Raw genomic sequence first — 23,720 nt, 5'->3', positions numbered from 1 at the left:
CCGCGGGGTGCTGCTTCCACGTTTCTCGGGTGCCCGCGGCAAGACTTACAGAGTGGCTCCCCACCCCCAGGCTCCTGGGACAGCCCCTCGAGTTCTCGAAGACGTTTTCCATCCACCCAGCATGGGCGCGGAACTGCACCAAAGGCAAACGCGCCCGCGTTGTTACAATTTTTTCCTACCCCTTGGGCGACCTCCAGATGAACCCCTGTGACTCCCAGATTAGATTTTCATTCCCCTACTTTCTCTGAAAGAAAGAGACCCACATGCATCAGTAAAACACGCTGTGTTCGTGTGGGCGTCCGCGTGCCTGGGCGCGGACAGTGTGCAGGCGCCGGAGCACACGTCTGTGTGAACACACGCGCAGGCGCGTCTTTGGGTTTATGGTCCTTCCCTCCCTTTGGGGCATCTGTGCCTGAGCAGCATGTACACATGCTTGGAACTTCAAGAGTTTTTGCAAATACACAAATCAGGGCCTGGTAGAAACATACACAGGGACTTAGGTAAAACTGAGCGTGCAATTGCTTTCTGCTTTACAGATGCCTCTTTTCGCCTGGCACTGCACCCTTAGACCTCATATGCACGTGCAAACCTGTGCACACCAGTGCAAATGAAGCTCTGCTTTTGTACTAGCGGTGATTTGCTAACAGAGATGCAGTATGTGTTTTCACACATGAACACAAGTGTATGCGCTTGGGCACTACACCTGGAAGTTCTGTACCACATGTGGAATGCAAGACTTTGCACGGCCTCAACTCTGTGCCTTGCAAGAGAAACTGCAGAGATTCTGGCCAGCTCATCGCTTCAAATGGACCCACTTCCAAAGCAGGCTCAGGAGATGGGTCTCCAATTCGCTCCTTTGGTTTTTCTCTACCATCATTTTTTATTTCCTCAGTCCCACGGTCACCACACATCTGAGGACACTCTGGGTTGAGCCTGAAGTCTGGGAGCTGGGGTGGTCATTGGGAGTCACCCCACAGGCTATATAGGTTGTTGGTCCTTGGAGAGTTGGTGCAGCCAGGTGGCAGGATGGATTGGCGTCCCCTGCTGGGTCTGTAGTGATGCACCCAGCGAGGCCGAGCATGGCCCGGGGGTCTTTAAGAACCCGGTGATAGCGAATGTATCTGGAGTAGGAAAGTTTGTAGTAGGAGTTGCTGGAGAGGGAAGAGAGTGATGAAAGAATTTGTTTGGTGCCTACTTTGTTGCAGGCATCTTACGGCCCTGATCGCTTTCCTTCATCATCTCCTCGCGGAGGGGCCGTCTTTGTCCCTCTTAAGAGATCATGAAGAGGCTAGGGGAAGTTAAGGCACATGTCTAAGGTTACACTGCATGCACATGGTAAAACTGGGATTGGAAACCGTGCCGTTTCTAGTCCCTACAGCCAGGCTCACACTCCCTCTTCCAGGCCGGGGAGAAACCCGGGAGGAGGAGTCAGGCACGCGCTGGGCCGCACCTTGGGCCCCAGCTCGCTCGTTGCAAGCAAGATGCTCTCTGACCCTCTCCTGGGAGTCAGCGCTCCAGCCCGCTCCGGCCGCTTCGGCTTCGTCGGGTCTTCAGAGCTGCCGGCAGCCCGGAGGGCGCGCCGCGGGCCGGCGGCGGGCTCCGCAGCTCTGCCCCGGGCTTCGCTTCCCGGCCTCCCCCGCCGGTGCCTGCGGCTGCGGCTCCCCGCCGGAGCGAGGGGCGTCCGCGCTCTCCGAGCATCCTCGGGCTGCGCCTTCCAGGCAGGGGGGCGGCGGGGAGCGGGGGCTGCATTTTCCTTGCCGAGGAAATCGCAGGAAACTGTCGGGAGCTTAAAAACTCCGAGCCCCGCGCTCCCCCCGCCCCGCGCCCTCCCTCGGCCTCGCCCACCGGCTCCGCCGGCGCCGCGCGCTCCCCCCGCCGGCTCTCCCGCCTCCCGCAGCACGCGCGGCCCGGGCCGGCGCGGCGGCCAATGGCGGGGCGGCAGGACGTGATGTCAGGCGCGGCCGTAGAAAAGGCGCGGACGCTGGGCTGGCGCGGACTGCAGAGCCGGGCTGGGCTCGGCGCGCTCCGGGAGAGCGTTGCGCGCGGCGGGGCCCGCGGCCGGCGGCTCCTCCTCTCGCCTGCTCCTCCTCCGTCTCCTCCCCGCCCGCCCGCCTCCCCGCCCCTCCTCCTCCCGCGGCTCTTCCTCCTCCTCCTCCTCGTCAATCCTCCCGGTGGCTCGGCTCGGCTCGCGGGCTTCGGCGCACCCCGACTCCAGCGCCGACCCGGCGCCCGCGCGGGGCGTCCTGGCCTGGGGGCGCACCCCGGGCAGGGCACGGGTCCAGACCGCCGGGCCGCCGCGGGCGCCGCGCCGCCCCGGGGTGAGCCCCGACCGCAGCCGTCGCAGCCCCGGGCGGAGTTTGCGCGGGTGCGTTTGCGCCCGGGGCGCCGGAGCCCGGCGAGCGATGCCCGCGGCGTGAAAGCGCCCTCGGCGGGCGCCGACCTCTGCCCTCGCCTCCCGCCCCCAGCCCCCAGCCCCCGCCCGGTGCCCTCGTGACCCTGGCTTTGGCGCCGCCGCCCAGGCGCCCCGCGATGTAGCTGCCCCCGCGCCTCGGCGGGAGGCGTCCTGGCCCGCGGGCGCCCGGGGCCCGGAGCCCGGCCTGGGGGCGCAGCCGAGCTCGGGCGGGGCCGGGGCCGCGGTGGCGATGCACCGGGTCCGTTAGCGCCGGGAGCGCCGGGCAGCTGAGCGGGGGCCAGCCCTGCCGCGGAGGAGCCGCGCCCCCGGCCCCGCCGGTCCCGCCGCGATGCTGTTCCACAGTCTGTCGGGCCCCGAGGTGCATGGGGTCATCGACGAGATGGACCGCAGGGCCAAGAGCGAGGCTCCCGCCATCAGCTCCGCCATCGACCGCGGCGACACGGAGACGGTAGGCGCGCGGCTGCGGGGTCGAGTCGCAGGCTGGGGCAGGGCCGGGCCGCTCTGCGCCTCTGCTCTCCGAAGTTTGGGGGCGCTTTGGGGAGCGTCCTTCGTGCAGTGCGGGACTGAGCGCCGGGGATCCGCGGGCAGGATGCAAGGTCCGCCGTTCCCGGCTGCGGGGAAACCCGGCTGCTGGGGCGCAGGACGGAAGCGAGGTTGGAAGCGACATTTCAGCCCCGGAGCGTGGAAGAGAGCTTTTCTCCCGAAGTGGGAGCGAAGGCGCGCCCGTGGCCCGAGAGGGCTCTCTTCTCACTTCGCGGGGCGCTCGGGTCTGCAGCCGTGCGCTCTCCCCTCGGCTCTGCGGCTGGCGGCGCCGGCGGAAGGGCAGACCCACCCAGGGCGCTCGGGCTCCAGCCGGCCCGCCCGGCCGCTCCGGGGTTCCCTCCCTAGCGGAGGTTCAGGGGTGCAAGTGTTCAGGGCCAGCACTTTCCTCTGATTGCGTCCCTGGCCTCCTGGCCAGCCCACCGCGGCCAGACCGGGACTCGGAGTTCAGGCTGCGGCCTGGCTCTCGCGGAGACAGACAGTTTGGACTCCACACCTGGGTCATGGGGCCTAGCCCCGAATAGCTACTTTCGTGCCTCAGATCTCCCCACCCCGGGGCAGAGAAGTTGCCCGAGCTGGGCCCAGAAGTGACCTTTAGAAGCCCGGGGAGGTTGGCAACGCTGGGGAAGCTCCTCCACTTGGAAAACAGGAGCTGCAGCCTGGGTGCCTCTGGCTTCCCAGCTCTTCCTCTGGGCTTAAACCCACTCAGCCTGTCAGTTTGGTTAGGGGAGGGTTTGGAACCGGCCTGTGGGCACTCTGAGACTTTGAGGGTGCCTCTTCACCCCACTCACTTGCTCCAGGACCTAAGAGGCCCCTGCCGGGTGGCAGAAGGGCAGGCTCCGGGGAAGAGGTTGCCAGACCTGCCCGGGGTTAAACCTTTGGCTCAAGAACCCAGCTATCTCTGGAGCGGGGGCCAGGGACTCTGCCGGGTCTCCCACTCTGCAGGAAGGGCGACTTTTCATGGTCTTCTCACCTTTTTTCCTGCCTCTCCTCTTGACTCCCTTAAGAAATAGTTTGGGAGGAGCTTTCGGAGGCTTCACTGGAGTTTACCCGCCGCCCCAGTCCCCCAACACAACCCCAGCCTTCCTGGAAGAGGGCGGAGGGCACTGGAGGGGGAAATAAGAAGGGAGATCTGTCGAGGCCAGCAGCCTGGCCTGGGCCGGTGGCCGCTTTGCTCTGCGTGGGCCACCAGGGTTCGGAGCTTCCTGGATGTGGGCCTTTGGGGGTGGAGGAAGCCGCCGCACAGCCTGGAGGCCCCCTCAGCGTGGAGGTCTAGCCCGAAGGCTGGAGGGAGCTGCGGGTGCCCGTTTCCCTGCAGCGGTGGGACTGCAGGCTGACGCCGGTGCTGCCATCTCCCACCTCCCTCCCTCCACAGACTATGCCGTCCATCAGCAGTGACCGGGCTGCGCTGTGCGCTGGCTGCGGGGGGAAGATCTCTGACCGCTACTACCTGCTGGCGGTGGACAAACAGTGGCACATGCGCTGCCTCAAGTGCTGCGAGTGCAAGCTCAACCTGGAGTCGGAGCTCACCTGTTTCAGCAAGGATGGAAGCATCTACTGCAAGGAAGACTATTACAGGTAGCTCCCCACCTCTGCACCCCCCCATCTTGGAGAAACCTTGCCTGTACCTGTTATCCTCCAGTGTCAAGGGAGGACTCCCTCCCTAGAACCCCCCTTCTTCAAACCAGCATGAATTGGGCGCAGCCTTTTAAAACAGCAACGTAGGGGACTCTTGGAAAGATCTGTGAAGGGCAGGACCCGGTGAAAAGTAGAAGCAGCCCTTTTCTGAGCTTAGACTGTAAATACACTTGGGTTGGGGGTTCTGGCACCCTCTTCCCTTTGAAGTTTCTGGGGTCAGCCAGAAGGCAACCCCAAACCCAGGCAGAATGGGTTAGTATGGAACAAAGTTGGAGGGAGAGCAGCTCCGGGGATGGGCTTGGGGCTTCTCTGGGTCCTGGTGGAGGAGAGCATGGGAGCTGGCCAGGAGTAAAGAGCCCGGATCGCCAGCAGGTCCGGGGAAGCTTGTCTCTTCCTTCTGGGCTTAGGGTTAGGGTCTGTTTGTGTGCCCTCTCCTTTCTCTCTCCTCTGTGGTTCTTCCACCTCACCAGGGGCAGTAGCATGCCCGTGAGCTGACTTGGCTGTGGGGCAGCAGCAAAGTGTGCGGAAGGGGCAAGTGAGGAGTTTTCTCCCACTTCTAGGCAAAGGCTTCCTAGGGCGTGCGCAGGCTCTGGGTAAAGGAGGCGCCTTTGTAGGCATGAAAATAATTAGGGGAAACTGTTTCAAGGTAGGTCCATACCTGGGTCAAGTCTAGTTCCCACTTCCTCTGTCCTCTAAGTGAAGAAACCCCCTTCACCACCTTAAGAGGAGATCCCCCCAAGGGCAGCACCCAGAGGAGGGGTATGGGGGGTACCCAACCGTGTGTCCCCACAGTCCCTCCCTCGGTGGTCCCTACAGGCGGTTCTCTGTGCAGCGCTGCGCCCGCTGCCACCTAGGCATCTCGGCCTCGGAGATGGTGATGCGTGCTCGGGACTTGGTCTATCACCTCAACTGCTTCACGTGCACCACGTGTAACAAGATGCTGACCACGGGTGACCACTTCGGCATGAAGGACAGCCTGGTCTACTGCCGCTTGCACTTCGAGGCGCTGCTGCAGGGCGAATACCCCGCGCACTTCAACCACGCCGACGTGGCTGCGGCGGCAGCAGCAGCCGCTGCGGCCAAGAGCGCGGGGCTGGGAGCTGCCGGGGCCAACCCGCTGGGTCTTCCCTACTACAATGGAGTGGGCACCGTGCAGAAGGGGCGGCCGAGAAAGCGCAAGAGCCCGGGCCCGGGGGCGGATCTGGCGGCCTACAACGCTGGTGAGTGCTCGGCGCGGCGAGCGCCCCCTCCTTCCCCAGGTAGGGTTGGGCGAAAAGTCTGGTGCTGTTGGAAATGTCTGGGGCTCCTTGGGCCTCTGGCCCGGGCAGATCTCAGCGCACAAATGTCTGCTCTCTGGATGCTCGCCCTTAGCTGCCCTAGGCCCTCAGCACCCGGAGAGCTGGCAGGAGGGACAGGAGCCCCCCGAGTTCTGGCCCACGCGCCCCTGGCTGGAAAGCGGGAGGACGTGGTGCGTTTGTGTGTCGCTGTCTGTGCCGGGCCTCATCGCAGAGAAAATGTTTAGACGCGGCGTTTTGGTTTGGGCCTTTCTCCCACTTTGCTGAATCCAAATTGCAAGGAGCTAAAGCAGAGAGGAGCTGACACCGAACAGTCGAACAGTCGCTGGGGTGGTGCAGCCGAGGGCGGGGAAGCTGGTGGGTGGGTGGGTGAGCGGGGCAGGGTGGCAAGGGTCCCAAGAGAAAGAACTGGCGCTGGCCAGGGGCGCGGAGCTTGGCCTGGCGCGCAGCCGGGTCATTAAAATGTCCTCAGGGCTGCAGGCTCGGGAAAACGTGGGCCCAGGAGCCTTTGGAGTCAGGGCAGGCCGGTGCCAGGCCTGACCCCCCTGCTCCGCCAGGTCTCGGTTTTCCCCCCCGGACTCCTTCCTCCCAGTTCCGGGCGCCAGCGGGGCGTTTGGACGGGAGCCTTGACCCTCGGAAACCGGCGCCCGCCCGGGGATGAGACCGAGACCGCAGCAGGCCCGGCCTGTCCCGGGGCAGGGTGGAGGGCTCGTTTCGCATTTCCTGCGTCTTTGAACCCCAGGCCGTTCTGGGAGAGGCTCTGCCCCCTCCCGCGCCCCTCCCGGCTCAGGACAGCTGTGGATTTTCTGAGGCCCGCACATTGAACCTTCAACATCTGCCCGAAGTCTGCACGGCCGGGAGAGGTTTATGACTCGCGGGGCTTCTGAACGAGATAGTTTATTTGCAATGATTTTCTTTCTTTCGTTTGCGACAGAATCAGATTAGGGCATTTCGTGGTTTTTTTTTTTCCCCTCCTTTTCCCTTTAGTCCAACGAACAAGTGGTAACAAAACAAAACAAAAACAAACCCAGGGCTGTGCGGCGAGGGCGGCCATGGGAAAGAAGTCAGGGTTATTTGGATCTTTAAAAATCTGAGCTGGCTGGGGAGGAAGATGCGAGCCCGCGAGGGTCCCTTGTTCGCTCCAACGAAGTTGCTTGTTGGAGGATCGCGGGCGTGTGTCTCCCTGTGCAGAGCTGCGGGGGACGCTCGGCCCCCGTCTAGAAAATGGCGAAGTGGGATTTAAGATTTGTTGAAGGCTGTACCAGAGATGCCGCTCTCTGAAATTTCCATCCCTCATCCATCACCCTGAAAATTGACTAAACCAAATCCAGGCCAGGTCCCCCCAAACAAAGCCTCGCCTATTTATCAAGTGGGGTGGGCCTCCGTAGGAAGCAGCTGGCGGCCTCAGCCGCAGGGCGGGGAGGGAGTGGGATTATGTCTTCCCCCAGCAGCGGGTTTGCACCCCGGTTTAGAACTGAAAGGTACAAGGTACAGAGATTTATTTGTGCTTTTTGCTGCTCCCCTACCTTCCCTGGGGGGACCGCCAGGGAACAGGGATGTAGCTGGAGGCTGAGTTTCAGGGGAGCTGGCGCCTCTTCAAGACATTCCCCACTTTGTCCCCTCTCTCTTTTCTTTTATCCCTTCCTGCGCTCTTGGTCCCCGTGTCTCTTTCCCTTTCTGTCAGTCTCTCTCTCTCTCTCTCTCTCTCTCTCTCTCTCTCTCTCTCTCTCTCTCTCTCTCTCTCTCCCTCCTTTTCTCTCCCTTCTTGTCTCTCTCCCCTGGAGCAGAGCACCTCTCTGGTCTTGGCTGGGGCTTCCAGGACTCTTGGAAACTGGGCACCCAGCACAAGGTGGTTGTGCTGCTCGTTGCCCCGCGCTCCCTGGAAGAGGTTGGGAGAAGGGGGCAGCTCCCTCACCGCTCTGGGCCCAGCCAGGCCTGCCCTGTAGGACTTCTGTCCTGTCTGCCCCTCCCGGCATGGGCAGAAGAGAAATCGCGGCAGTGTGGGCCTTGGGGGTGGGGGTACGGAAGGAGCCATTGGGGGGGGGCGGTGTACGGGCTTGTCCTTGCATGTTTGCGACAGTGAGGACACGAACTTGTTGGTGTGGCTGGCCCACACCAGGGGTCCCGCCACAGTGACCTCCTGAAAAACTCAAGGCTCTGGGGGACAGTTTGGTGGAGGACCAGCACCCTGTTAAAGGGCAGTGAGCCCAGGCAGCGCAGCAGGGGCACCGTCCGGTGCCCTGGACCTTTGGTGGCTTAGAGAAGGGCAGGCGGAGCCTGGGGCCACAGGGTCCCCAAGTCCTTTTGGGGCTGGGAGCCCGCAAGGCCCTTCTCCAGGTGTCCCTTGGGCAGGCGTCGCCTTGTGCGGGAGGCGGAACTGAAACCTCCCCCTCACCCCCAGCCCTGAGAGGGGCTGCCTTGGGCCAGGGGCACAGGCTGGCGGGGCGGCCCGAGCCCGCGAGGGGCCCCAGCACGAAGTTGGCGCCGGGTTGGTGCACCCCGGCCACCGAGTCCCGCGCGGACTGCCGGACGCCAGCCTCCCCCAGCCCCAGCTTTTTGTGTGTGTGTGCCTGGCGGCGTAATTACTGATTTGATTCCAATCCATTATTTAGACAATTGAACCTACAATCTCGTCTTTAGTAAAATGAGGCGAAGTCAGATTTGATTACAGGTTCAGTCCCAGCGACAAGAGCTCGAAACCCGATGGGTTAATAACAGATCACGAGTAAATTATTCATGATTTTACGAGCTCTTTAGCTCCATTGAATCGGCCTAATTGAGAGGAAAAAAAAAAAAAAAGGAGAGAGAAAGCGCGGTCCTCCCCCGCCCCTCAGCCCCTCGCTCCTCCCCGGATCCGATCCTGGGGAATCTCGACCTGGCCCGGGGCGTCGGGGGCGGGAGTGAGGGGGCCTGGGGCACCAGCCAACCGAGGCGGAGGCCGAACTCCTCTTGCCCTCCCAGCAACCCCCCAGTAATTGTGCCCAGGTCCTCCTGCCTCGGACCCTTTCCTGTTCTCCACCCCTCGCACCGGTCAGGCTTTGGAGCAGGCCCGGGGCTGGGACTGGGTCTCCCGGAGACCTGGGATTCAGGTCCCTGTGCCAGCCCCGCAGCACGCACCGTCCCAGGCCCTCCTAGGCTTCCCCCTCCGGAGCTCTCTGCGTGTCTCCCGGTGTCCTGCTGTCTTTGTAGCCGTCTCCCGTCCTCCCACCTCCGCTGCTTCCCCACTGTCTCTCCTGTCTTTATTTTTCCTGGCTCTGTCCATCTTCTCCCCCAACCCCCCTTCTTTCCGCGCTCTCCAGCCCTCGCCTTTCCACCCCTGTCTCTTTCTTTCCTTTCTCTGCCCTTTCTGTTTTCCTCCCCGAACCACCTCCCCTCATCTAGACCTCACTCAGGGCACTTCCCTTGGGTGTTTGGGGCGCTGGGGTCCCCACGGAGCTCATTAACAGCAGCAAGGCCCAGGTGGGGGCTGGGCTGAGGGATGGACCCAGCGATCCCCTGTGGGGAGGCCTGCCCCACCCCCAAGGAGCTGGGGACTGGGGGCAAGAAAAGGGTCCCTCCCCAGAGCCCAGGGCAGGGCAGTTTCCACAGATCACGTTTGGAGTAATTCTCTGATCCCCTGTAAATTGCCGGACCCCATTCTTTACTCTGGGCACTCTTGGTGGGAGTGCAGTCCTTGTGGGGGACTCGGGTGCATTCCGGACGGTGTCCTAAGGATGTGCAGTTGCTTGGGGGCAACTCATAGGAACAAGACCCATGTCTTGTAAATTCTTTGTCTAAGGGGCTACTCCCCACCTGGGCGGGGGGTGAGTAGGTCACCCCAGAACAGGAGTAGTCTAATGTCATTGTCAGATAAAATGCAGAATGCCCAGTTATGTTGAATTACTGGTAAACAACAAATAATTCGTTTGGGTCAGCGTATCCTCTGAAGTTTTGGCGTTTTAAATAAACAACATTTTTTTTTTGTAGAGTGCATGCCATGCAAATTTGAACTTTTAGGCAAACGACAAACACATTTTTAGTTGAGATATGTCCTGTGCAACGCTAGAGACATACTAAATAATTATTCATTATTTATCTGCAATTCAAATGTAACCAGACAACCTGGATTTTTATTTGCTAACTCTGGCAGCTCTATTATGGGCATGTGATGGAACAGCAAATATATTCCCAGTTGCCCACTTTAGGGGGACTGAATTCATCTCCCACGAGGCTTTTCCCCAAGTCAGACCTGCTGTATGGGCTGGCTGGGGATGTGATGGGGGGATCTAGGAGAGGGGTCCTGCATCCTCCCCCCATTAGTCCCCAGGTTGCCAAGCAACATTCCGAGGCCCCAGGTTTCTGCCCCTGCCCCCTCACCCCAGTGCCTCCCCTGCGTTGGCAGCCAGGTCCCAGCTGGGCCCCTTCTGGATGGAAATGGTGTCCCCATAGAGAGTCGCGCTTCATTTGTGCCTGCCTTTGTGGTGGAGTGGAAGGAAGCGCAGAGGGCTTCAGTGTTGAATGTAGGCTCAGTGGTTGCCAGTGTTGGGCTGGGTGTACCTGACTTCATTTCTCTTCCATTGGTTTCCTCATCTAAAGTGGGGTGAATGGCAGGAGTCACCCCTTGCAGCATAGGGCCGGTCCTGCGATGTCTGTAAATCAGAGGCGCAGCCTTGGTGTCTAAAATGTATTAATTTCTTCCTCCAGCTCCCTTCCCTTTCCAGTTAGAGTTCTGTCACGTAACTTCCTCGCTGGTCCCATTGGTAAAGCTGAGAAACAACTGCCGCACAGGGCAGTGGTGAGGATTCAACTGTAAAAGTACGATTTTTCTGTCAGCCCAGTGCCGTGTCAGGGGCTATGCAGTACTCTGGGGTGTGGGAACTGTTGGGGGTGAAGTGAAAGTGAGTCCAGAGATGCCAACAGCGACTTCTAGGTGCCTGCCTCAGACCCTGGGGGGTGGGGAGACATGGGAACAGCCCCCCTCCTCAGGGAGACTGGGGGAAACAGGAAGAGCGTGGACTTGGAGGTCCCCCAGCTGCGTCTGCAGTGGAGAGACTTCCCTTTCGGAGTCTCCATTTCAACATCTGTAAAGAATAAAGCCTGGCTCGCAGGTTGTTTGGAGGATTCAATGCAAACGTGCATGTAAACTCCTTTAGCACATCATCTAGAGTTGAAAAAGCCACCAGCAAGTTGTAGCTGTTATTATTGTTGTTGTTGTAACATGATGGCTTAGAATACTTTTTGTATTACCCTCCGGCTGGATTTGAATCCAGCATTTTCTAATGGAGGGGCCCTGGGCGGGTTGTCCCTGGAGTTTCAGATTCCCCTATAAATCCACAAAATGGGGATAATATCTTCGTCCTAGTTAAGGGCGCAGCAGGCAGTGTGGTCCCTGGGCTGGAAACATTTAGGGCCGGTGCGGTGGGCGTGGACTGGCAGCCTGGGCGGCGGCGGGTGGGTCTGGAGGTTCACCTGCCGCCTCTGGTCCCCTCCCCAGCGCTGAGCTGCAATGAGAACGACGCGGAGCACCTGGACCGCGACCAGCCCTACCCGAGCAGCCAGAAGACCAAGCGCATGCGCACCTCCTTCAAGCACCACCAGCTTCGGACCATGAAGTCTTACTTTGCCATTAACCACAACCCCGACGCCAAGGACTTGAAGCAGCTTGCGCAAAAGACAGGCCTCACCAAGCGGGTCCTCCAGGTCAGCCGGGGCCAGGCTCAGGGTGGGGGCGTTGGCGGCTTCCCCGGGCTTGGGGTGGAACCCCACGGCCACCGAGGGCCTTGGAACCACCTTCTGCCCTGTGTCTCCCTTTTTTATTTGTTTTTCTCTGTTCTCTTTCCCCATCTCATCTGTATCTGTGTTTCAGTTTTTCCCCAACTTGATGTCATCACGACTCTTGCTCCTCGATTTTTGTTCTGTGTATTTCCTTCCGTCCCTGTCTCCACACTGTCTCTTTTTTGTAAACGATTCTCAGTTGCTATTTATTCCTCCAGTGACAGGCAAATAGGTTCCTGTTGCAAAAGGGTTATGTATTTTAGATAAATTGAGAGTCCACCACCCGCACCTTGGCCCCTTAGCCCAGGACGCCTATCCAAGGCAACTGCTTTAACCTCTTTCTAGCTCCAGTTTCTTTTTTTTTTTTTTTAATTTTATTTATTTATGCATACGAGAGCTGGGGTACAGGCCAGAGATGCAAGGGGTAAAGGGATTAACTAGAGACAGAGTGGGGAGCAGAACAGGCAGATTGACTGAAACACACTGCTGAGGGGAGCAGCGGGCGAGACAGGAGACGTCTGCTGAGCTATGTGGGTTGCTGCCTGGCCGGCTGGGGGTCGAACTCCTGCTGCAGGGGCTGCGGATCGAACTCCTGCTGCAGGGGCTGCGGATCGCTTCATAGTGCTGGCTTAACCCGTTGTGCCACCAGGGAGGCCCCTAGCTCCAGTTTCTTTCTGTCACTCCCTAGATTTTTCTTCTTCCTTTTTGTAGTCTCCCAGGCTGTCCCAGCAGCGAGGTGTGGTGGGGGACAGGAGGAGGAAGGGATTGTAGCAGAGTCCCCGGAGAGCCCAGGATCTTGCTCAGGGCTGCTCCGGGGTACTGGAGAAAGTAGATGGGTGTCTTTGAAACTAAGCAGAGTCCTACTTGTTGGAGAAGACTCGGAGCTCCCAACACATTCCCAAAGGGCTCGCTATCACCTCCAAGACGGATGTTAGCCCTAGTTTGGGGAATCTGAGACTCCTGAATAACCCAAACTCCCGGTACCCCCTTGCGAGTTCTTAATCTTCAGCTTCTTCTCTTCCTCATTTCATGGTCCTGGGCAAGTCACTTAACTCATGTGAGCTTCGCTTTCCTCACATGTAAAATGGACATAATAAATGATCTAGACTGCAGGCGACTGAGATGCTGTAAGTGTCCACAGTGGATGGTAGCCAATAATATTAACTAGCTTAATTAACTAATAATAACTGGCAAGAATGATAATTCTGGTTGCTGGACTTCAATTTCCCCATCTGTGCCAAGATAAGGCAGGAGAATATCTCCCTGTGTAGCAAGTTTGCAGTTTGTACCTCAGAAAGTATGATTATAGGGACGAAATGTGTGGTTTTGGCTTAGAAAACAGAGATGAAGGGACTGTTGGTAGTCTCGGGACAGGACTGGCAGGTGCTGGGTTCCAGTCCAACCCCCAGGTCTTCAGGGATTGAGGGCAACCCCGAGGGGGTGAGGGCGAAGTGGTGGACAGGGAGGGCTGCCTGGCAGCCTGAAGTTTTCCTGTCAGCTAATCAGGAAACAAAAACCACTTTCTGGATGGAAGCAGTGGCTGGATGGGACTCGGGTGCAAGTTGGCAAGTCCCCTGGGGACCCCGAAGTCCACCCAGGAAACTTGGCCCTGCAGCTTGCACCCCTGTGTATCACTGAGGGGTACAAGGCAACCTAGTCTCTCAGGTCCAGTGAAGTAACCTGGCAGGGTGGGAGGGTGTGTGGGAGAGCTGGCCGATTGGGCACTGAAGCTGGGCTCTGAGCCCGCCCCCTTCACTCCCCACATGCCTGCCCTGCCCGTTGGAGTCCCTTTTACCTATCCCACAGCCTGGGCTTGGGGTCTCGGGCTACCCTCATCTGTTTCCCTGGGACTTTTCCTCCTTGGTGGCCCCTCAGTCCCTCACCCCCGGGTACATTTGGGCTGAGCCTTCAGGGCCAGCAGGCTTGTTTCTGGCTACTTTGTCTCCTCCCGCACCATGCCCCTATGGTGTGTGGGGACTTGGGGTTAGGAAGAGCTGGACTGAGCAGGACGTGGATTTGTTTCTGTTCTGCACTGGCAGTGTCTTGAATAAATTAGTTACATTCTCTGAGCCATAATTTTGTCATTTGGAATATGGGCACAGAGCTCTTCCAACCAGCCAGATTAAATGAAACCAGGAGGAAGTGCCCATTGTGGAGTCTGAGTCTGAGGCAGGAGCCGGGCCCCGCTGGCCTCGGTTGCTTGATGTCCAGCACCGTTATCTCTCCTCTGAGCAAATGTCTATTGGCACCAGTTCCTGAGGACATGGAGGTGAATGAACCACAGTCCTGGCCCTGAAGAAATGCACCTGTTAGGTGTGGAGACAGACCCACAGTCAGCTTCCCCAGAGTGTGATCAGTATGTGTGTGGGTTGAGGGTGTCTGGGAGTCCAGGGGAGGGATTCCCTACCCTATAGGTTTGCCTGAGGGCCCTCAGAGAATGCTTGCCCTGTCCCCTCCTCCCCTAGAATCCTGGCCAGGCTGCTCACCCTGCATGTCCCCGTCTACCCTGGGGACTCAGGAAAGCCAGGATTGGGGGCCAGGCAAGGGGGTAACACACTGGCTGTTACAGTGTGTCTCCAACCAATGACTGTTTGGGTGTCTGTGCGTCAGGCATTTGGAAAGGCCTGAGAAGCATTTTCTGGCTGAGTCCTTCTTGTCCGAACTGATGCTCTCTCCTCGCCCACTGCACGGATGAGAAAACTGAGTCCAAATGGTTTCCACTTGGCACTCTCTGCTAGTGAGCAGCAGAGCTGGCTCCTAGTCCAGGCCCAGGTGATGAAAGCACACTGCTCTTTCTCCCCTATGCCAGCCCAGTGCTGTCTCTGTTATTTAGGCCTGTATATTGTTGGGTCGGAGGGAATGGCCATAGCCCTGGGCCTTCAGGACCCCTGTTCTCCCTCCTCCCACACCTCCAGCTCTACCGCACAAATCCTTACTGTTCCCTAGTAGCACGGCCACTCATGATTATGCAGCAGTCTGCAAAGCATTATCGTTCCCACTCATATACCCTAACATTTTCCTGCCCATTTTACAGATGCGAAACTTAAACAGTAGTGAGATGAAGTGGGTCCAGCAGCCCCAGGGCCCCGGAGCCAGGCATTGGCAGGGTTGGTTCTCTCCCAAGCTGCTGAGGGACCAGCTGGGAAAGTTGGGGTGGAAGCAGCTTGGGCCAGGCAGCTGGTGGTGTGGTTTTGGAAGGTAACAGACTGATTGAAATCCTCTGTGCCTCAGCGGCAGTGTTATTTGGGCTCTTTATTTTTTTGAAGATTTATTTATATATGCATACAAGAGCTGGGGTACAGGCCAGAGGTGTGGGGGAATGGAAGGATTCACCAGAGACAGAGTGGGGAGCAGAACAGGCAGATGGACCGAAGTACACTGCTGAGGGGAGCAGCGGGCGAGTCAAGAGAGGTCTGCTGCGCCATGTAGGTAGTTCCCTGGCTGGCCAGGGATTGAACTTGTGCAGCAGTGGCTGTGGACAGCTTCATCGGTTGCGTCTTAATCCCTTGCACCACCAGGGAGGCCCTATTTGGGCTCTTTAATGTTTCCTCTCTGAGCCCAGTTTATCTGTGAAACAGGGATGATAATAGTTTTGACCTTGAGAATTCCTAAGGATTGAGACAATGAGTGGGAAATCTCCAGCGTGGTGCGTGCTGGTAAAATAGTTACTCATCACTTGTCTGCACCAGCTTAATGGTACTAGGCCTGGGGTGCCCGCTGCAGACTGTGGTCCTGTCAACCCTGTAGGGGCAGGTTCAGGTAGAAGCTATAGAGTGCGTTTATGTGTGTAGGGAGGGTTCTAGGCTTTTACTGAGTCTGAGAGTTACGAGCACAACAACACGGTAGCCCTGGGATGCAACATCCCTGTGGAATTTGGCGTCACTTTGATGTGAGGTCCAGACTCAGCTCTTCCACTTTCTTGCTGACTGATCCCGAGAAAGTGACATAACCTCTCTGAGCTACAGTGGTCTCAACTGCAAAATGGGGATGATCACAGCACTTCGCTAGGTACTGGGATACAATGACCATAAGAGTAATTTATAAAATATATTTTAGAGATGAGTGCACATTCGTCTCTCACACAAATTGACATAGTGGGGCTCAGTTGACCAACCTCTTTTGCACAGAGTAGGTGATAATTTAAAAATTATCTTTATTGTGCAAATGAGGACACAGAGGCATAGAGAGGCTGAGACCTTTGCCCTGAGGCTTCCCAGCTAGAAAGTGATGCCAGCCAGATGGGTCTGATTGCAAAGTTCTTTCCGGTTTAGCCCAGCACAGTGGTTGTGACCCTCAGCCCTTGGGTCTCGGGACAGAATGCAGCAGAAAATACAGGAGAGAGGTGAAGGCGTGGTCATTGATGCCAGTCCTGACAGGAAAGCAGGAATTCTGCTGGAAAATCCTAGGCACATACAGTGCTCAAATTTGTCACCCTCAACAGCAAGACTTTATAATGCTCACTTTCCACTAATGGGCAATGTGGCCAGCATGAGCCCTTGGACAGAGATCTGTTGAGACATTGCAAGTACGTGGGGACTGTTCCTCAGCACGTAGGTCTCCTCTGAGTCATCTCTTCCTGGGAAGGCAGAATATTGAGGTGCCCTGTGCTTGGAGAGGGAAGTAGTGAGCTGATTGATTTGGATGGGTGAGGGTCTCCATAGCATTCCTGGTGAGACTTAGAAAGAAAATATATTTTGACCACCAACAATTTAAAAAGATTCTTCAGATGACTAATTAGTGTCACCAACCTGCAAGAGAACTCAGGAGCCCAGAACTCTAGCTTCCTCTGTTCATTGGCTAATTCATCAGACGACCCTCTGCCATGTGCTGGGTGGGACACATGACACTAAGGTTTCAGAGATGAGCCAGTGACCAGCCCCCACCAGATCACGGACTCCAAAAGGGGAGACAGACATACAACAAGGCGTTGTATAAATAATGGTAATTACATTAATCTCTGTTTTTCCGTGTGTTTGAAATGTCTCATTATAAACATTTTTTCAACAATTCAGGAGCAAAGGAGTTTGGGAAATGCTAAAGATTAGCCATGTCTTTCTCTTAGAGAGCAGAACATATTAGCATTAATACCAGCATCGAGAAATCTTGGAGAGACTCAACTGTGTCTAATCTGATATTTCCCAGAACTTGGCTGCAGAACCCTTACTTAAAACTTGACAGAAATAAAATGGAAGAAATGCTAGGAAGGAAAAACCCAGGGGTGCAATGAGAGCGCATAACACAAAGAGGGAGTCAGGGATGGTTTCCCAGGGGAGGTAAGATTTAAAGGGCCATTCTCTTCAGTGCTTACAGTGTCTGTTTCCCCACCTGTCACCTGGGGAGAATGAGCATTGTTCTGTCATTTTCACAGGCCTGTGAGGGGGGTGGGTGGTAGCCCAGCTAGTCATGGGCAGTCTAAGCAGGATGGAGCATCATAGATGACTTGGCATGAACCTTTCTTTTTAGCAGAAATTGCAGCCCAGAGAGGTGGAGTGACTTGCCCAAGGCCCCACAGCAAAGTAGCTGCAGTTCTGGAGCTGGAACTAAGGGTTCGTGATGTCCCGTCTGATGCTTATTAGTTTTGCTTCTTTACAGAAAACTTTTTTTTTTAATTTATAAAATAATAGAACTACCCTATGAATAGAAGAACTGGGCAAAAATGGCTTGAATAAGAACACAGGAAAGCAGCGATCCAGATGTGCAGTTTAGGGTTAGAGCAAGGGCTGGGCCCTGTGCCTCCGTCTCTGCACCTGGCAGGGAAATCAGTGTCTACCTCGGAAGGCACTAATATGAAATCGGAGGTGTACAACGCTTTGAACTTGGCTGAGACAATGCCTGGTGCTTATGAGTGAATATTATTTTCTTTACAAAGTTGCAGTCCCAGAGGCCACTCATTTTTTCCTCACATGACATTTGTCACACTTCCCTGGGGCAGCACGGCATGGCTGTCTTCCCTTCCACTTGCCCCGTCTGGTTGGACACTTTGGAGACACCATTTATTGGACTTTTTTTAATGCCACAGTGGAAATCTTTGCGCATGAAGCTTTTTTCCCCCCTTTTTGACTATTTTCCTTGAGGGGCTTGGGGGAGGGGCAAAGTGGGTTTCCCATGGGTCCTCCTGGTCTCCTTGATGATTAAATCTGGGGAAGAGGGTCTGTGAGTCAAATCTAACCTGCAGGGCCAGTTGGTACTTGAGGACACAGCATATCACAGTGTGGGTTTCCTCATTCACCTTGGACTTCCTGGGGAACCCTGGTGCACCCGCCTAAGGCGCCCCCCACAAATGAAAGAAAAGGCCGTGAGTTATCAAAATGGGTAGGAAGAGCAACTGTCTTCTTCCTTCTTGCAGCTGCCCTAGAATTTCAGCCTGGCAGAGTCCCCAGAGGGTAGAGAAATCTCGTGGTGTGGTCCAACCCTCTTGTACAGGTGGGGAAACTGAGGCAGGTCCAGAGGTAAGGGCTTACTTGGCTGGTTGGTAGCCGAACCAGGCTTGGAAGCTCGTAGAAGTGTTTCTACTGTACCACAGTTGCTAATGTGTTTATTTACCCATCCACCTACCTACCCACGCAGCCACCCATGCACCCGTCCACCCATCCATCCATCCTCTCACTCGCTGCCTCACCAGGATCATGTGGTAGTGAGAGTGTGAACTTTTTTTTTATGGCAGATAATCCTGGGTTCCTGGATTCTAGTCTCAGTCTGGCCTGTGTATGACCTGGGCGAGTGACTTCACTCTCTCAGTCTGTCAGGTTCTTAATTCTATAAAAGGGGGATAAAAATAGGCCCCCTCCCGGCACTTGGCTCACCATGGAGATGACCTGTGACTGTGCGTGTTAGAGGGTGGCATGAGGTCTGGCACGTAGTAAGAGGCCCCCACACACTACCTGCTCTAACTACTATTAATTCAACGTATTACGGATTCTTAATCTTTGGCAGGCCCGGTGCCATGTCCCCAGGGGCATGAAGATGACTTACACAGGGCCCCCACCCGTTAACAACCTCTTGGGAGGGGACTTTTTGAAATGTGTGGGAGAGAATTCCAGTGCAGCCCTGCTTAAGGTGAAGAGCAGAGGTCCACAACCCCCCCAGTGGCCTGGCTTGCAGTTACGTTCTTGATTTCCGTCCATCAGATTCCCAGTGCCTCAGACCCAGCAAAGCAGCAAAGGCAGTTGTGGAAGATGGTGTCATTGTTTACAAATCACTGTTAGGGGCAACGCCAGAGAAAAAGCAAACAGCAGCTAACTGGTTCCAGCCCTTCCCAAGGGCCTGGAGCCCTGGCAGAGGAGCCGAGCGCCCCCCCCCCCCCGCCCCGGGGCTTCCCCCCTCCAGCCACCGCTCAGAGAGTCGGGCACACCGGGTGCTCACGGGGTGACGTGCACTCAGGCAGGACAGTGGCAAAGGGTGGCACTGAGTCTCCAGCCCTGCTCAGCCCCCACCTGCCATGAGACATTGAGGAGCTGCTTCTTTTCCCTGGGGGCCCCTGGGGCCTTTTCCTACCCATTTTCCCCATCAGCCACCCACTGGGCTGGATGGATGGAGACTCATCCCTGCAGATTCTGCAGACCAGGCAGGGAAGGCCGTTGAGGGTGGTCTGGGCAGCACTGTACTGTTTTTGCAAGTCCCCAGAAGAGGTGATGGGCTGGCTTGGGCTGGAAGCCAGGGAGAATGTGCTTTCTTCCTGGAAGATGCAGCGTGTGGGGAGAGAGCTTTGTTTCCTGACTTCCCAGGGTCCTTGTCTCCTTCCTTACTCCGGATTCTTGCGGCTGCCTTTTTAATTGAGCCCAAATTGTATCAGGCCACCAAAAAGGCGGGTTTGAGGCCACAGGCCCCTGTAGCTGGGGTGGTCCCCAAGGGAGGGTGGGGCCAGGCGTTGGCCCTCCCCATCCTTGTCTGAGGCACTGGGAAGATAGGCAGATGCAGGCACATCTGGAAACATACAACTGGACACCCCAGAATCTGTAGACTTCCCCAAGGCCCTTTGTTTTATGGGAAGGCTTCTGGCAGGGCGTTTTCCTCACGCAAAGGGAAGTGAAGGGGCCTGCCTTTTGGGCTTTTTAGTTTGGGAGACAGACACCCGCCACCCTGCCTCCTTTCCCCGCCCCTCTCAAGTCTCCACAATGGGTTGGATATCTTAGGCCTCCCCCAAAGTACCTCAGGGGCACCTGGGTACAGCCACATCTGTATGATTGGGCAGTTAAATAGCAGCATACGTGTTGGGGGGGCTGTCAGATGAGTTTCTAGGTGTGTCTTCATGCGTGTGCACCAGCTCCTGTGCAAGGTGTGGGTATCTACAGGCATCAACACCCAAGGGAAAATGAAAGGAAACCCTGATTCTCCCTGGTCACCTTTCCCAGCCACTGCCACACCTTCCTCTTGAACTGTTTTGGGACAGGTCAAGAGGGGAAATCCACAGGCCACACCTCCTCGGCTCTGCCTCGGGGGTCCCCACTCTGCTCTGCCATTCCTGAGGCCTGGAACCCAGTGGCCTTGGCTGCCACGGGGCTCTCCAGCCTTTCCCCTCCTCCTCATGACTCTTTATTGACCAAGTTCTGCATGATCTTACTCTAGTAAGAACAGTTTTCCCCACACTGCCCATGAAGCACTTTACAAACTGTACCGACAAGAACTGGTGGGATCTGGGCCTCCTTCGTGGCACAAGGGGTTGAGATGCAACCTATGAAGCTACCTGCAGCCACTGCAGCACGAGTTCAATCCCCAGCCAGGGAGCTACCTACAAGGCCCAGCAGACCTCTCCTGACTCGCCCGCTGCTCCCCTCAGCAGTGTATTTCAGTCAGTTTGCCTGTTCTGTTCCCCACTCTTGTCTCTTGTGAATCCCCTCAACCCCCGCATCTCTGGCCTGTACCCCAGCTCTTGTATGCATAAATAAATAAATCTTGTAAGTGGGATCTACTGCCCACTTAAAGGTGATGGTGGAAAAGCGAATCTCAACCTTTGTGGAAAATGGCCAAGATTTGCTAGGTGTGCCTCTCCCAGAACAGTGCCGTCCAGTAGAAATGAGCCACATTTATCATCTACATTTAAAGATTTCCAGTCACTACCTTAAAAAACAAAAGGGAACAGGTCAAGTGAATTTTAAGAATCTATTTTGTTTAGGCCCTATATAGATGCAACATGTCATTTTAACAAGTAACCAGTCCTTTTCTTTTTCCACACTAAGTCCTCCAACCTGTTGTGTGTTCTCACCTCCACACTAGCCCCTTTGGGGACAGTCACCTTGAAGGGTCCCAGTGCTGCATGTGGCTAGGATACTACAGCATTACTCAGCTCTGGAACCTTCTAACAGGAAGAGAGACCCATTAATAAATAGCCAATTAGCAAAAAGGAAATTTTTATTTTATTAACAACAAAATAATGCCAGCCCGACCTTTTGATTTCCCCCGCCCCTCTGCACCCCATCCATTAGCATCTCTGAGCTGATCCTGGCAGGGACTGCCGGCCAGCCCGTCTGGGCCCCGGCCTGCCCGCCTGCCGGTCCCTCACCAGCACCCCCCTCTCCCGCAGGTCTGGTTTCAGAACGCCCGGGCCAAGTTCAGGCGCAACCTCTTACGGCAGGAAAACACCGGTGTGGACAAGTCATCGGAGGCGGCGCTGCAGACCGGGACGCCCTCGGGGCCGGCCTCGGAGCTCTCCAACGCCTCGCTGAGCCCCTCCAGCACGCCCACCACCCTCACAGACTTGACGAGCCCGGCCCTGCCAACTGTGACGTCCGTCTTAACTTCTGTGCCTGGCAACCTGGAGGGCCACGAGCCCCACAGCCCCTCACAAACGACTCTTACCAACCTTTTCTAATGACTCGTGACCCCCTCCACCCCCACCCCACAATTTCTTTAAAAAAGAAATTATCTTTAGTTGAATTCCAAGTGTATTTTAAAAATAGAGGCTTTGAGCAACTAACTAACCACATTTTAGGATCTCGCCTGGAGACAGAGGAAGAAAATAATTTGCCCGACGGTCTGGCCACCGCAGCGGCGGGGCCTGAGGAATTACTTGGAAGACCTACCTGCCACACAACATTTGTGTCACTGTACAGTTTTGTGGACTGAGTGAGGAAAAACAACAGATAATTTAAGTTGGCTAGAGCTTCTGTATTTTCAAAGACTGCCACGTGCCTTAGGAATACTGTTTTATCTCCATACTTTGGATGACTTGTTCATTTTTCTCTCCCTCTTTTTCTCTCTGTATATTTATGACCAGAGCAAAAAGGTAAAAAAAAAAAAAAAGAAAAAAAAAAAGAAAAAAAGTTTGTTACTTTGAATAGTCCTAAAAAAGAAAAAAGGAAAAAAAAAAAAAGGAAAAAAATCAAACCCCCTCCAACGGTCGCTTTGTTGTTTTAGAATTTTAAGGTGGAAGTCTGTTCGAATATCAGAATTTGTAAAATCTAACCAGTAATAAAACCACTTATTGAAACTAGTTGATGGCACTGCAGTTTAGTAGGGTGTGAAACTCACCAGCCTTCATCTTACCGAAGCCTAGTATTTATCTGCAATCCTGCTATGTAAGAATTTATGAACGTTTATTTATAATGTCTGTGGGGCTCCTTCTGTGTCAGATTCGGGCTGGTTGTCAAAATTCAGAGATGAAATGGATACAGTCCCTGCCCTGGAGGAATCTAGAAAGGAGGAAGAGACAAGAAGGAATCATAATGTGATACATGTTAGGTGGCAGGTAGGTAAGCAAGATGCCATTAATTCCTTTGTTCTTTCAGATATTAACTAAGCAGGCCCTGCAGGATACCTGTGACACAGAGGTCATCTCACCTGCCTTTTCTGCTCTTCTCTGGACCAGAAGATGTGTCAGGCCCCAGGGGGCCTTTTCCCCATCAGGGAATGAACGCTGACACCAAAGGGCAGCTTAAACTCTGGTTTTCCTAATGAACAATACACAAATTTTCAATCCCAAGAGGAAGAAAGTAAACAAATTTGGTTCTTTTATTAAAGCTTCAGGAAACCTCAGGGATCCAGAATAAAGGCACATCTAGAGAGGAGCAGACAAGGTTGGGATCGTTCCTGTTGAACAGTGTGGGCCAAGGAAAGTCATTTCACCTCTCTGAGCCTCAGTTTCCTCGGTTGGAAGGTGAAGGTAATATCCTCACCTGCCAGTTGTAGTGTGGGCAAAGTAAGGCGTGGCAAAGGGCGCAGCAGATGGGCTGGCACAGAGTAGGGACTCAATATATTTCATGGAATCACAGGTGACCGGTGAGGACTTCACAGGTGGAGAGTAGGCATGTGTGTATCCAGGCCTTGCCTGTCAGAGCTGAATGCACCCACAGATGTGGTGTCTGTCCACCAGGCATCTCACACCCTTCTCTTCTTGCTCTGAGCCCTGCTGCTGTGTACTCTTTTTTTTTTTTTTTTTTAAAGATTTATTTATTTATTTATACAAGCACTGGGTACAGTCAGAAGCGCGGGAGGGTGAGAGAATTCACCAGAGCCAGAGCGGGGAGCAGAGCAGGTAGAAGGACCGAAGTACACTGCTGAGGGGAGCAGCGGGCGGCAGGAGAGGTCTGCGCGCCATGTGGGACCCTGCTCCAATGGCCGGGGAGCAGCTGGGGATCGAACCAGCGCTGCAGAGGCTGCGGGCAGCTTCGCAACCCAGCGCTCAACCCCTGCGCCACTGGGGCAGCCCACTGCCGTCTACTCTTACCAGCTTCTTGAAGGCCAGCAATCACCTAGCAAAATGCCCTGCGCTCCCTCCATGACCCACCAATTTGAAAACCTGGAAGGAAAATCATAGCCGCCTGGAGGAGAAAACAGCCAGGCAATATTAGGCAGGGGGAGCGCTCCCTCCCAGGACTGGGGTCTCCCAGCCTCCCTTTCTCTGCCATCATGGTCGGGACAGGGGTGGAGGGAGGGATTAGGGCTGGAATGGACTGAGTGCTTAAAACCTGAACTGACTCACTTTGTGAAATGTCAGTGATACACACACCGTTGTGGTTACTGTGGTTTAATACGTGGCCAGTAGCAGGAGCGCCCCATGTCTTGGTGCGCTTTTATCCTGCTGTATGAGCGCATAGCGTGCACACATCTGAAATGAGCAGCTTGATTACTGGTTTCTAAGTGAA

The 23,720-nt window shown here is 55.8% G+C and overlaps 1 protein-coding gene across 2 annotated transcripts; it reads left to right on the top strand.

The window, feature by feature from the left end:
* Nucleotides 1-2,741: 2,741 nt before the first annotated feature.
* LHX2 (LIM homeobox 2) lies at nucleotides 2,742-21,448 on the top strand (the record flags this gene model as incomplete). 2 transcript variants are annotated; one of them, XM_084236130.1, is made up of 5 exons in its annotated part: nucleotides 2,742-2,861; nucleotides 4,329-4,531; nucleotides 5,408-5,811; nucleotides 11,360-11,565; nucleotides 21,161-21,448. In XM_084236130.1, 5 exons carry the CDS (start codon nucleotides 2,742-2,744, stop codon nucleotides 21,446-21,448), a joined length of 1,221 nt encoding a protein of 406 aa, XP_084092256.1. The 2 variants fall into 2 exon arrangements, with proteins under 2 accessions (XP_084092256.1, XP_084092255.1); XM_084236129.1 differs by having other exon boundaries at nucleotides 5,384-5,811.
* Between the last annotated feature and the right edge of the window lie 2,272 nt (nucleotides 21,449-23,720).

The sequence above is a fragment of the Talpa europaea genome (assembly GCF_964194135.1).
Source record: "Talpa europaea genome assembly, chromosome: 7".
NCBI lineage: Eukaryota > Metazoa > Chordata > Mammalia > Eulipotyphla > Talpidae > Talpa > Talpa europaea.
This window is presented reverse-complemented; position numbering and strand designations above follow the sequence as displayed.